Consider the following 14,672-nt stretch of genomic DNA (forward strand, 5'->3'; position numbering starts at 1 on the left):
TTTGATTGCACAATTACAATCATAAGGTTATATTAAATTTTAAAATAATAGTTAATTATCTAACAATAAAAATTTATATTAGACAAATAAGAGACTTTATAAATGATATTGAATTAAATATTTAAGATATATATTATCTTTTGAAAGTATATTAATTAACAAACATTTGTTCTTAACTAATATTTAAAAAATAATTGATTTATATTTTTTAAATTAGTATATTTTAATTAAATTAATAATAAAAATTAAAAGTACAAGATTTTTATGGACATAATAAAATACACATTTGACAAAAAGATTAATATTATAAATATATTGTCATAATATATGAAAATATTTGACAAGAAAATAATCTATCAATTCTAACTAACAAGTAAATGACTGTGAAATATCAAGTCGATACTACTAAAACAAATGAAACTAAAAATATAACATAAGTTCTAAATTCAAAATAATTTTTTTTACATAATACTCTTATGTCAAATTTCAACATAACGTATATAAATATGATTTAAAATTAACAAAAACGTAAATCCATAACCTTATTCAACACTAAAGTATACTTCAATTTAAAATTAGAATACTAAAAAAAATTATGCTAATGAAAACAACAAACATAAAATAAAAAAATAGATAATACAAAATATCGCACGGAATCCGTAGAAGTATAGGTTGAGAATGAGAAGGAAATGAAATATAAATAATATAAAATAAAAATATATGTTTTAGAATATTAAAAATAAAAAAGAATTTAAAATAATATAAAAAAACAAATTAAACCAAAAAATAAAAATAGAAATAAAAAGAAAATTTTAAAAATAATCAGCTTATAATTACATCATATAATTACCAGCAATTCAATACCACTTTCTAAGAATTAGAGAGTGTAATTACCTCTGTCAATTACCCCAAATTAGCTACTGACTAAGTAATTACATGACCAACCAAACATGTACATTCAATTATATTAAATCCAATTACCAAGGTAACTTTCCAAACATATGCTATACTTTCAAATAAATTAGTCAAATTGAATAATTTTTCTAATTTTTAATTTCGGCATAAATCATATATTTTTAAAAATAACATTCAAATTTCAAAAAAAAAATCCCAAAAATATGACCAACCACAATCTTAGGTATTATTAGTCTCGATAGTCAAAAAGTGCAAAGAAAAGAATTTGCTTTTCTTAAAAAAATAGAAAATGGGGGACAAACTTTTTTTTTTACAAAGCAGAGACACCACAGTGAAGCAAAGGTTAAAAAAAAAAGATGGAAGTTGACGACGATCTTCACACCTTACTCGACGAACAACGCCGTGAAATTGTCGCCGCTGACGCCGTCGATGTCGACCTCCTCTTCGCCTTTCAACTCCAAATGCAAGAGGCTATGAACGCTTCTAGTTCAAAATCCACCATTAATGCAGACGTCATCGGAAGTAACAACAATGTCACTAATCTTTTCGTTGAGGAATTATCATACTACGAGCAACAAGTTATAGACCACCAAAAAGCTGAGTTTGAGATGAGGAAAATCGAAGACGACCTCAATCGTAGAATCCACGATCAGGCTTTTGCACGGGAGATACTCAATGTCCCCGACGGTGAGTGGGAAGTAACCGGAGATCATTTGCATAGGCCTTATGGGGAGGGCTCGTCGTCAAAGGGGGTGGTGACGCAAAATGGAGAGTGTTTTAGGGTTTATGTGAAGGGCTTGATGGGAGAAGATGCTGATGAAGAGATAGTTGGGGTTAATGTGGGGAGAAATCTTGCTGGGATTGGAGTTGCTGTTTGTGATCCGAGTGGTATATTGGTGTTTGAAGTGAGTAAGGGTTTGGTTAAAGGTGCTGAAGTATTGACTGATGAAATTGCAGAGCTGAAAGCACTGATTGAAGGGCTTGATGTTGCTATAATGCTGGGTTTGAAAAGGGTTAATGTTGTTTTGGATAGTCAAACAATCTTGCAATATGTGAGTCCTCTTTATATATACTCAACACAATAGACACACATTACAGTTTGAGTATCTAAATTTGTCTTCAAATGAATTTGTTCGTCCTTAACTTTTCTATTTTAAGGAAAACATGTATCTGTCCAATTAAGTAACTGGTAAAGTTACTGCCATGTGACCAGGAGGTCACGGGTTCAAGCCTTGGAAACAGCCTCTGGCAGAAATGCAAGGTAAGGCTGCGTACAACAGACCCTTGTGGTCGGGCCCTTCCCCGGACCCTGCGCATAGCGGGAGCTTAAGTGCACCGGGCTGCCCTTTTGCCCTATGTATCTGTCCAATTAGGAAGAGGGAGTTTTGTATCTCTGCTTTTGTTGGGAGGATAAGATAGAATAGTTTGCATTGTTTTCGAAAGTTGTATGTTCTTAGGTCTGTCAGGTTTTATCTTGGAGGATTAATATGTTATGGAGCACCATTTAGCATACCAGAGTCGAGGGAAATTAATACCTCATTACTTTAAACCTGTAGAATTTATTAGTATTCTATGAATCACAAATACTATTGGATGTGTTACTTTTTATTGGCATTAGAAACACGTGATGTTATTGTCTTTGGCTTATTATGAAGCAACTTAGAAAGTATTAACATGATTGATGTATATTCATTATGCAGATTAGGGGCACCCTGCATTCAAGGAAGGGTAATATTGTTGCACTTGTTGAACAGGCAACTTCTTGCCTAAGAAAATTTACAGATTATATACCATCTCTTGTGACACAGAGCACCGTCAACTTGGCAATTAAACTTGCTACTGATGCAATAGTCTCTCAGGTTAGTGGACCAGCAAGAAATAGCCTTCGAAAGAGCATCACTGAGACTTGTACTATTTGTCTGCAAGATACTGATATAGATCATATGTTTCTAATTAATGGTTGCCTGCATTATTATTGTTATTCTTGTATGAATAAACATGTGGAAGCTAAACTCTTTCAAGGAATGCTACCTAAATGCCCTCATGATACATGCAAGTCTGAATTGAAATTAGGTAACTGCAAAAAGTTCCTGACACCCAAGCTGTATGATTTGATGAGTGAACGTGTGAAGGAAACTACCATTCCTATCACAGAAAAGATTTACTGCCCAAATCCTAAGTGTTCTACATTGATGTCAAAAGCTGAGGTCCATACATCTACCCAAAATGTCTCTGTGGGGAAACAGCAAGCTGGGGCTACAATGTGCATGAAATGTCACCTTAAGTTTTGTATCAACTGCAGAATTCCTTGGCATCAAAACATGACTTGCTTTGACTATAGAAGACTTAACCCTTACTTGTGTGTAGAAGATGCAAAGCTCAAGTCTCTTGCCACACAGAGTCTTTGGCGTCAGTGCGTAAAGTGCAACCACATGGTGTCTCTTGGCGAAGGTTGCTATCATATTTATTGCAGGTTCTTGGCTTCTCCTTCCTTCATACGTTTTCACCTTACATGGTATATATTAACTTAACTAGGTAATAGGGAAAAGATAACTTTTTGGAATGCTTATATTAGCTATTCAGCTGGTCAATATAGCCAAAACATCATATACTCAACATATTTATGAGATCCAGAGTGAAAATCATGAAGATCGTAGTCTGACTTGGAAAAGAAAAATTAAATTCCAGGTTAAAAAGGGGGGGGGGGAAGGAGATTCTAGGTTTTCTTGAATGTTTTAATTCTTCGCTGTGAAATTCTTACTTAATTCCGATAAGTTATAATTTTGGTTGGAGTCCACATTATGTTTAGATAGCTGCACTTACATGTAAAAAATATTCCACTTTTCATGATGGAACTTTCAAAGTGTGAAGTTTCTCTTATGTTTTATAAGTACAACAACATACCCAGTGAAATTCCACAAACTGGTATGCAGATCTTACCACTACCTCGTGGAGGTAGAGAGACTGTTTCCAAAAGACTGTGTCTTTACAAGTGATAAACATTTTTACAGTTGCTGAGGGTCTTTCGGAAACATCCTCTTGGCTAAAGTCAGCTTACACTCTACCCTCCTCATACCCCATTTGTGGGACTACAATGGGTATGTTGTTGTTGGCAATGGAGAAGCGAAAGATCGTCCATTTTAAGGTGGTGCACTAAACAAGGATAACTTTAAACAGAAACATGTAAATGAAGTTGTTTAATGTTGCATATTGGTTGGGATAATAATCTACAATATATACATACATACTATTAAGCTGCATGGCATGGAAATCAATGGGAACAGTTTTTCCATTTATCTTGCTACACTGCATCAATTTCTTCAAGTCGTGATATTCTTTCCTAAAATTTACATCTGGTTCGGAACCAAAATGAGTTTCTTTTTTATGACGAACCAAAGTGGCTAAAAAGGAACCTAAGTACCTATAGAATTCATGCACTATGTCTGAATGGGTTAACATCCCACGTTAAAACCTGTTAGCTGAGGTGTTTTTTTTAAAATGCATAACACATAAAATACCTGCGCTAAGCAAATTTGGTACTCACATCATTCTTCAACTGATGAACATAAGTCTTCTTCTTTTGGTACTAGATCTTTTCTATGTTGACAGAATGCCATTTAAAATGGAAAAAATATTATCCATGAATAAAAGGAAAAAAAATCAAATTAAGCAAATTTTTAATTCCAATTAAAGTGAGGAAATGACAAGAAAGTGTCAATAATTATTGAACCTTTCCAGTGTCAATAATTATTGAACCTTTCCAGTGTCAACCAATTGTAGTGATTCTTAGTTAAAGTTTAAAGTTTATATAGAAAGGGCAGCGCGGTGCACTAAAGCTTCCGCTATGCCCAAGGTCCGGGGAAGAGCCCGGCCACAAGGATCTATTATACGCAGCCTTACCTTGCATTTCAAAGTTTATATAAAAGGAAAAAAAATTAGGTCATTAGAAGAATACTCATTAAGGGTGTGCATACTTTGATATATACTGAATTAGCATACTGAAATTGAAATTTTTGGCAATGTGGTTTCGGTATTATGGTACTCGGTATGCATTTTAAAAAGTTTGGTATTCAGTACAATATTCAGTATTTACAAAACAAAACATAATATAGTACCGAAATAGTTAATTGCATATAAAATTGATATATATTATATTATTATTTAATTATTTTTTGTAATGTTAAAATAATAAACTTTACCCACTACAATGGCAAAGTCTCAAAACTATCAAACTTACCCATTATTTCAACATCAAATATGAAATATAGAATGTGAAATTGGAATATCATGAGATGAAATGTAGAATGGTCAATGATATAAATTATAATATCAGTTTACAAGTATATATATAATCTGGTACCTAATATATTACTAATGATATAGTTTTCAGTCAGCACTCAGCACTTATGTTGGCAGGCTCCATCATCAAATTTCTAAAATAATATGATGACAATGGTGGTATATATAGAGTTTCTGTATGTGAATGTGTGTGCTTTTCTTAGTACAATTGGTCCAGACTCCAGAAGAGGGTTAGAAATTGATTTACTTGGGGGGGGGGAGCAGAAATTAATTTGGTATGAGAACATTTTTTTCTTTGATAAGGAAAAACAAATGTGAATTGGAAGTGTACTGGATGCCCAGATCTGCTGGGGCTGTAAAGCTGTTTAAAGTACTAGCCCTCAGTGTTTTAAGGGAAAGACCATCTTAGGGAAGACCAAGAAAGTGAAATTTGTTGTGGTGAAGGTATAGGAGTGATTTAGAGGAAAGAACATTTCTGTCAAGGGTGGCATGTGTTCTAAATGTGTAGTTGTATCAATTGCTCAAAATGAGGGAAGAAAACTTTATAGCCACTTAGCTGATATAACTAGCATCTTTTATCTGTATAATCTTTGTTTTATTGCATAATAAGAAAGGAAAAAATATTTATTGGGCTAATAGTATCTGGAAAGCATCCAATGAACACTTATGAAGTAACTCCTCATTAAGATTGAAAGGGTAACAAAGAGTACCTGAATGTTAGTCCCCTTTAGACGATAGAGCATCTATAGAAGGATCTGTTCTCTTTGCTTATATGTCAAAGGTGTTTGATCTTTGACTTTGTCTAAAATGTATGTGATGCATGAGTCCCTATCTTCCATTCTTGAAGACTTGTCTTTTACATTTTAATTGTTGAGAACTATCTGGTTTGTGTGAGAAATAAATACTAGGGAAATATTATTAAGACATGTAAACTACATTATTTTACTGAGACTTATTTATAGACACTACGAGTGTGTTTGGTATGAAGGAAAATGTTTTCCTAGAAAAAACTTTCTTGGAAAATAAGTGTTTTATTCCTTAATTTCTAGTGTTTGGTCCATTTGAAGAAAATATTATCCCAAGAGCATTTAGGTATAATCTAGCAAATACTATATGAGTCTATGACAACGGACCCGGCCCCGACTCCCAACCTGACATGGTACCCAACTTTGTATCCCGACCCTGACACAAGACTTGACTCCTGATCCTAACTTGAGACCCAACTTCGACCCCGACCTGAGAACCGACACTTGACCCTGAACCCGATGGCCTGATCCGAGACTCAACCCCCGACTCCCGAGTTAAGTCTATTCGTAAAACATTTAATCCAACCAAACATGAGAAAATTGGAAAATGGAAAATTTTTTCCTTCATACCAAACACAACATTACAATCTTTTTTCATGTAGCAGACCGTATACAATCTTATTCCATTCTAACAGTTTGCAAACAAACTTGTACAGAAAAGTACAGGTATGCATCTATTGAACACACACACACACACACAGAGAGAGAGAGAGAATTTGGGGATCCACCTAAAAAGAGTCTTACCAGAAACACAATTATGAAGACAATCCTTAAAAATTGCAAAATGAGGTCAAAAGGTAGAGGAGTGAAACGTTTTAGAACTAAATCCCAAGTCTACCCTCTGGAACAAAAAGTGAGATCTCATAGAAGTTAAATGCAAAGGTAAAATTAGTTCATCATTTTTCTCTTGAGTCTTGAGCATATTTTATTATTATTTCTTTGCTCTTTTTCCGGTGGGCATTTTCGCTTCTAATTCAAATAGGTCAAATCTAGATAGCTACATTCCAGCAAGCTCAAAAGATTTAGGTTAGTGACAATAAGATGATAAAAGGTGTTTACTCCTCAAGGTGGTCGGACGAGCTTTTTTTTTTTACTGTCAAGAGGTTCTGAAGCTTCCTGTCCTATTTGATCCAAGTCACTAGCAGATCTATAGAGCTGGTAGACTTTGAATTAGCTATTAGGATGCTTTCTTGAAGGGGCTCTGGGCAATTGAGCTATTTAAAATGACCAAGCTCAAGATACTGAAGTAATAGGACCTTTTGATACTAGCATCTCACATAGTTTTTTGGTCAAACAACAAAGTTGGACAAAGTTGTGGAACTGAGTTAAGCTCTCTCTGTATTAAGCCACAAAGATGCAAATCTATAGAGATTAGTTTTCTTTGCTTTTCTTTACTCCACCTTTAACAAACACTTCACTACTTTCTTTAAAAAGATGGAGCAACTGTTATTATGGTGATGCATAACAATAATTTGTTACCTTGCATTGACAAAGGTTACTAGTTGAATTTGTTTGTTTCATTTAAGTATCATTGGGAAAGAACTCGTCAAACTTCATTTGTTATTAAATCCACCTAGAGGTCTTGGTTTCGAGCTCAGGGAATGGAGAAATTCCTGGTAGGGAGCCTTTCCTCTTCAATGGGCCTTATGTGGCATGAATCTAGATTAGTCATTGGCTTGGCACTCCGACGCAAGATGGTTTAGAGTTTAAACCAAAAGAATAAATTCATTTATAATGTTTTGTTGAATCTCTCTAGTTCTTTCCTACTTCCTTAAGCCATCGATTAGTGATCTCTATTTGATTTTCCTTGGTTGGATGTCTACAACAAACAATTGTTAGGTCTAATCAAGTATTAGGAGGAAAAAAAAGAGAAATAGATGCGGTTAATACAACCAGAACCACATCTGTAATCCAAGTCAATTTGCGAGGTTTTTTAAATTCGTCGGTGAGATACACGCATAATACATGTAGTGTAGGATCATCATTAGGGCAATCATACTTGCCGACCATTGATGAACTGATTGGATTAACCAACCAAAGTTGGCTTCAGTCATTATGTATTGAACAAAAGCAAAAGTCTTAGTAACGGTCGGACGACAATAAAAAGTCATAGCAAAGCCAGTAGCTACTTGTACTAAAAAACAAGCGTAATCCCCCCTAAACAATAAAATATATTGACATGGGGAGGAACATATTTACTAGTTATATCATCCGCAATTGCTTGAATCTAGAGACGGTGCCTACTCCATACCAATTTTCCTGTCTTTGGTTTGGCGCATGCTTCATTAGTCTTATCAAAAGAATATGTTGGTCTGCAATGTTTCTAGTGGCTCCATTGTTCAATATTTGCTCTCTTTTTTGGGGCAATGGGTGGGAAATATGCATAAACTTAATGAAGATGACAATCATACTTTATAAACTCTTGAATCAAGAGTGCGACAAGGATATTTTGCTGGGTATTTGGAGCACTAAGGGAGAAATTGTGATTTCGGGTACAATAGGGGTATTAAGGTTGAGGAGGTTAGGGGGTGCTATTCGTAGTTTCTTACGATGCAAAAGGGGAAGAGCGACCGAACCAGCGAGATCTCAACGGAATTTTTGAAGAGCGCAAGCATGGAAGGTATGGAGTAGCTGACTTGGTTATTTAATGTCATTTTTTAGACTGTGAAAATGTTCAAAGAATGGAGGAGTACAATAATCCCATTGTAAAAGAACAAGTGTGACATCCAGAATTGCAATAATTATAGGTGTATCAAGCTGCTGAGACACGCTATGAAAGTTTGGGATAGGGCGATGGAGATAAGGGTGAGGAGGGGTATGTCCATTTTTGAGAACCATTTCGGATTCATGTTGGGATGCTCTGCAATGAAATTCAATTCACCTCATAAGAAAATTGGTGGAGTAGTATAAGGAAAGGAAGAACTAACACATGGTGTTGATCAACCTAGAAAAGACATACGACAAAGTTTCGAGGGAGGTCTTATGAGATGTTTGGAGGCTTTAGGTGTACCTGTGGCGTACACTAGGGTGCTTAGGAATATGTATAATGGAGCCAAGACCTGGGTAGCGATAGTGAGAGAAGACTCAGAGCACTTCTAGTTGTGATGAGGTTGCACCAAAGATCAACTCTTAGCCTGTTTTTATTTGTCTTGGTGCTAGATGAATTGATGCGACAAATTTAAGGTGAGGTGTCATGGTGTATGTTATTTGCAGATGATATAGTTCTAATTGACGAGACTCTTAGAGGAGTTAATGCTAAGCTGGAGGTGTGGAGACAGACATTGGATTCTAAAGGTTCAGGTTGAGCAGAACTAAAACAAAATACTTGGAGTGCAAGTTCAGTGACATAGCACGTGAGACTACTATAGAAGTAAGGCTTGATACACAAGCAGTCCGAAAGAGTAGCTTGGGTCTATTATCTAAGGAGATGGAGAGATTGACGATGATATCACACATCGTATGGTTCGGTGGATGAAATTGAGGCTTGCATCCGAGTCTTGTGTGATAAGAAGGTGCAACCAAAATTTAAAGGCTGTAAAAATGGTTTAGCAATTCACCTTCAAGTTGCTCCCAACTATCGATTGACTTAGGCAAGTTCTATAGAGTAGTGGTTAGGCCTACTATGTTGTATGAGGCGAGTGTCAACTAGTCAAGAAATCTCAAGTTCAGAAGATAAAAGTTCTGGAGATGAGGATGTTGCGATGGACGTGTCTCCATACAAGGAGTGATAGGATTAGCAATGCAGAAATTTTGGACAAGGTGGGATTGACCTCAGTGGAGGACAAGATGCAGGGAGCAAGACAAATGATTAGGGCGTGTGAAGAGGAGATACACATATACTCCATTGCGGAGTTGTGAAAGGTTGGCTGTGGATGGTTTTAGGAAAGATAGAGATAGGCTAAAGAAGTATTGGGGAGAGGCGATGATGCAGTTTCATCTTATCGAGAACATGACCTTAGATAGGAGGTTGTGGAAGATACATATTAAGGTGGAAGGTTAGTAGGTAGTAGAGTGTTTCTCGCTTGTCTTTCTGTACTAGTAGTCATATTATTACTTAGGGAGTTTCTTGTCCTTCAATGCCTGTTATTACTACTTGTTTCTTCCACTTTAATTATTGTATTATTTTGTTGTCATTACATTTTTTTTTCGGAATGCTTTGACATGCTCTCTATAGTATTTTTCCCTGACTTACTTCACTCATGTCAATTCTTTTTTCTTCCTGCTTTGGATTTTTTTTCCCTTCCTTGAGCCAAGGGTTTATTGTAAACAATCTCTCTGTCTCCCAAGATAGATGTATGATCTGTGTACACTCTAACCTCTACAGGCCCCACTTATGGGGTTACAATGGTATGTTGTTGTAAATTATATTATTTAATCTGGTTCACTACCTACCCTTATATGTAAATTGTTGCTGAACTTCCGCTTATGATTCATTCATGTTGTAAGGGCTAAGTTTGAGAGTGAGTACTTAAAATGTTTTTCCAGATGTGGTCATGAGTTCTGTTATACATGCGGAGCTGAGTGGAAGAACAAGAAACCAACATGTTCCTGCCCAGTATGGGATGAGCGAAATATCATTTATGACAATAGACGCCAACCAAGGAGAGGCTGATCAGGATACATCTGTTCCTGTCTAATTTGCACCTGAATAGTAATTTCATTCTCATATGCCTAAGACCTTGGTGGACATGGTTAACCAGTATTTGCACCGGTAGACATGTGTATGTGGGTTGTATGTAAGTTTTGTTCAGCTGTGTCTACACGATGTGTTGTAAATATTAACATAAAATGGTAGCCTTGTCGGCTTGCATGTCCCTTCATGAGATGATTAGTGACAACTCCTCAAAAGACAAATGATATAGATGTATTTATATGATGACGTCATGACCCATTGGAGTTCTTATGTATGTTATCATGTTGTTTGTAGTTCGGTTTGACTACATCTGATAGGTAGTTAAACTTTCAAAGTCTTGCATTCATTTTTGTTTTAAGGTAGAGTGTACATGCCCCCCCTGTTGGAACCCCTGATCTGATGGGGAATTCCTATGAAAGAGGCTCACTTGAAAGGAGGAACCTACAACTCTGTTACGTATATGACCGCATCAACCAAAAAAATATTTTAAATTGTTTTGAGATTGGATTAATCAAATGAACTTAAAACTTTGATTTTGAAAAATTACTCATTCTCCTTTTATAATTTATAATTTTTCAAGATCAAACGAACTGCATGGTGTTATTTCAATTGTAAGCTCTTTGAATATTTTTCAATTGTAAGCTCTTTGAATATATATATATTTTTCCATTCTTCTTATTTCTAGTTGGAATTTCTAAAAAATATTCATCATTGATGAGTTTTTGAGCAATTGTTTGGTATCTTATATAGAAAAATAAGCGTTTAATAATATTTCTTATAAGTCTATTATAACTACGTTGCAAAAAATGAAAACTCGACCAGGATAGCGGTAACAATGCACTTGAATTTTTTCCTCTAAATTAAGTATTGTTATAGTGAATTGGTAATTTGTCCATTTGTTGACTTGTTTTATATTTCGACATTGCTTACAAAAAGTTTTTCTTTGAAATGTATTATTTATTTTTGGTAACTTTGAAATTATGAGAATTTGATATGGAGTAATTTGACAAGACAATTAAATTAAATATAACATAAAATCATATCGATTTATCATGACTTGCATGTTATAATTAGTGTTGATTCCTCCAACTAATTAGAATAAAGTGTTCATTCATACCTTCAATAACACCGAAATATTGACCTTGTCCTTCGTTAAACTTAAGAAAGCAACTTCTGCACAAATATCAACTGTGGGGGACTATTTAAATATAGCAACATAAGAATATCCTTGTGCAAATTACCCCACATAGCTAAGCCAGTTGATTTAAATTAGGACAAGTTGCGCATTTGATAGATCAAACGAAAATATTTATATTTGTTAGTTAATTATACAAAAGATATATGTTTTATAAAATATGTATATCTTTAGGCTATTATTTTGATGTGCAATTATACAACATGAAAAAAAATCCCATAAAACTACAAAGACCTACAAATCGGTGTCTTGTAATGTAAAACGAAAAAATGAAACATGACATCGGAAACACTAATTTAAAGAGAGATTACGTTATTTATGAATATATAATGTAAAGTTCATGCTTCTTCCTTTGTAAATTACATAATTCACATTTTACTTTGCATCTTCTCGATCTGAAGATTTAAATATTCAACTCTCACTTTACTAATTGTTGAAATACAAACTCAGTACTACACTTAACTGTTATTATAATACAAAATTTGTACTACTATCTAATAGGGCTGTACAGGGCAAACCGATAAACCGCACCAAACCGACAAACCGAACCAAACCGGAAAAAAAACCCGACTAGTGGTTTGGTTTGATTTGGTTTGGTGTTCGGAAAAAAAACCCGACCATTATAGGGTTGGTTTGGTTTTAACTAAAAAACGTCAAACCGAACCCAAACCGACCCGAGTATAGATATATTATTTTTAAATTATATTATACATAAAAATATTTATTAAAATATAATTTATAAATATTATTTTTAAGTTTCTTTCATAATTTCTGTCTAGATTTGGACTTGAGCTCAACTAATTAATATGTAAAACAGGCCCAAAAAAATGAAGATGAAGCCCAAAATCTTTTCAAAAGACCAAAAGGTCCAAAATACCAAAACAATCAGATAAGAGAGGAGAGCATATGCTCCTCTTTCACAACCCTAGCTTCCATTCCATTTTTCTTCCCTCTCTCAACAATATTCGCCGACCCTCTGTTGCTTTCCTCTCAAATTAGCAACAATCAGTTCCTCTTGTTGTCTCTTTTATGAATGTTTATGTAGGTATATATCTCCTTCATCTTTTGTCTGCTCAGTTCTTTTGGTTCTTCATTTAATCGGTCGAATTCATTTCCTTTTTTGTGCATCTTCTGTATGTTTTCATATTTGAGCGAACTGAATTTGGAGGATTTTTGGTTCTTTGGAGGCGCTTATTTATTGGGGCCTAAAGCCATCAAATGTTTGGAGGCGCTTGTGTTAGGGTGGGGAGGCGAGTTATGGTGGATATCCATGGATTTCCATATGCTATGGTATACATAATATGGGTTGATACATATTTGATCAACTTCTGAAATGATCGGATAAGTCGAGCTTCAGAGACTGTTCTTTTGGTTTCTATTAATAGTTGTCCCCAGCTTTCTCGATTTGGGTTTTGTTAGTCAATTATTGCTGCTAAAGTTTGACATCAATATAGTTAGTTGCTAATTAAAATTCAATGTTGAAGTTAGGTTTCTTCTGCTATAAACTGTTATTTGCTGCTATGTACTTTCTTTTTTAAAAAAAAAAAAAATTTAAAAATAAAAACTGATCTTGGTTGGTGGTTGGATGGGGATCAATGGATTCTTGAAGTTGGAGTTGTTGATGTGGTGCAGCATTGCTGCTGCAGGAACTGCTGCTAATGTTGAGCTGCACATCCGTAAGCAGCCTTGCCAAGGTGCCCCATCAGATGAAGAGGTACTTTGCTTGTTGTTGCTTGTTAGGTACAACAGTAGAGGATTCCTCATTTGGATGGTGGTCAAATCCTTGGAATACCTGCGCAGACAAACAAAACCAACAAACCACACAACCAAACAAATTTGCAAGTTGCTGTAACTAGTACTAGTAACTTGTAGCTGTTCCTTGTGTGCTAGATGTTGATGTATGCAGCTCCTTGTTGCTTCCAAAGAAAAATTGGTCAGCTTCTTAGAGTAAATATGTGCCTGCACATAACAAATAAAAAAGCAAGGAGCTGCAGGGGGCTTGTGGTGCATGTTTGTTGCTGCAGGTATTTCAAAAGGGAAGTTGTCCTGGGTGGAGGGCTGATGTATTGGTGGAGTCCTAGCATGGCAGGGTGATGTCTCCATATTATTGCCTTCTATTTTCCAAGGTGTCCTAGATGCTATTGTGCCTACACATAGACCATTAACAAAATACAAGCATCCAACCAAACAGGATAACCAGAAATGGCCATGTGAGGTCCTCTTAGTTGAGGTGTTTGATTTGGTGGTTGTATCTGTGATGTCTTCTATGCAGTTGTTGTTAAGGCATGTTGATGTATCACTCCAGCAACCTGCAACAATACAACAAACAAACCCAAGCAAGAAAGGACTTGCACAATCTAGTAAAAAAGAAAGGACCTCAGACAGTGCTTTGGAGCCAGTTAGTTTTTTCCAAGTCGCTCGACTAACGTCTCCAATTACCCGTTTGAGTTGAAACTTCATGAGGTTTGCATATATATCCTTTTCTTTAGCCTTGCAAGATTTGAAGGCTTTTTTCCCAAGTTTGAGGTTCCAAATAGCAAATTTCTCTCTCTTTAGGCTTAAGACAGCTGATTGTTTCAAGGTCGCTCGCCTAACGTCTCCAATTATCCGTTTGAGCTGAAACTTCTTGGGCCTTGTCAAAATAATATATACTGCAATCCTGCAAAGTTTGGATGCCTTGGTGTAGGTCCTCAGGTTGCAAAACACCCTGCATCTCTGACCCTGCTGTAGTTTGGTCATAGTCTGCTGTAAGTTTGGATGCCTTGGTGATGCCTTGTTTGAAATCTGGCATGATGAAACCTGCAGCATTCCTTATATACTAAGT

At 35.3% G+C, this 14,672-nt stretch overlaps 1 protein-coding gene across 1 annotated transcript; it reads left to right on the forward strand.

Annotated features, from left to right (window-relative positions):
• Positions 1 to 1,204: 1,204 nt before the first annotated feature.
• LOC129899253 (E3 ubiquitin-protein ligase RSL1-like) lies at positions 1,205 to 10,949 on the forward strand. The gene is made up of 3 exons (XM_055974141.1): positions 1,205 to 1,967; positions 2,616 to 3,388; positions 10,506 to 10,949. The coding sequence occupies exons 1-3, from the start codon at positions 1,272 to 1,274 to the stop codon at positions 10,630 to 10,632; spliced, it is 1,596 nt and encodes a 531-aa protein (XP_055830116.1). The 5' UTR covers positions 1,205 to 1,271; the 3' UTR covers positions 10,633 to 10,949.
• Positions 10,950 to 14,672: the final 3,723 nt, after the last annotated feature.

This window comes from Solanum dulcamara, chromosome 8, assembly GCF_947179165.1.
Source record: "Solanum dulcamara chromosome 8, daSolDulc1.2, whole genome shotgun sequence".
Lineage (NCBI taxonomy): Eukaryota > Viridiplantae > Streptophyta > Magnoliopsida > Solanales > Solanaceae > Solanum > Solanum dulcamara.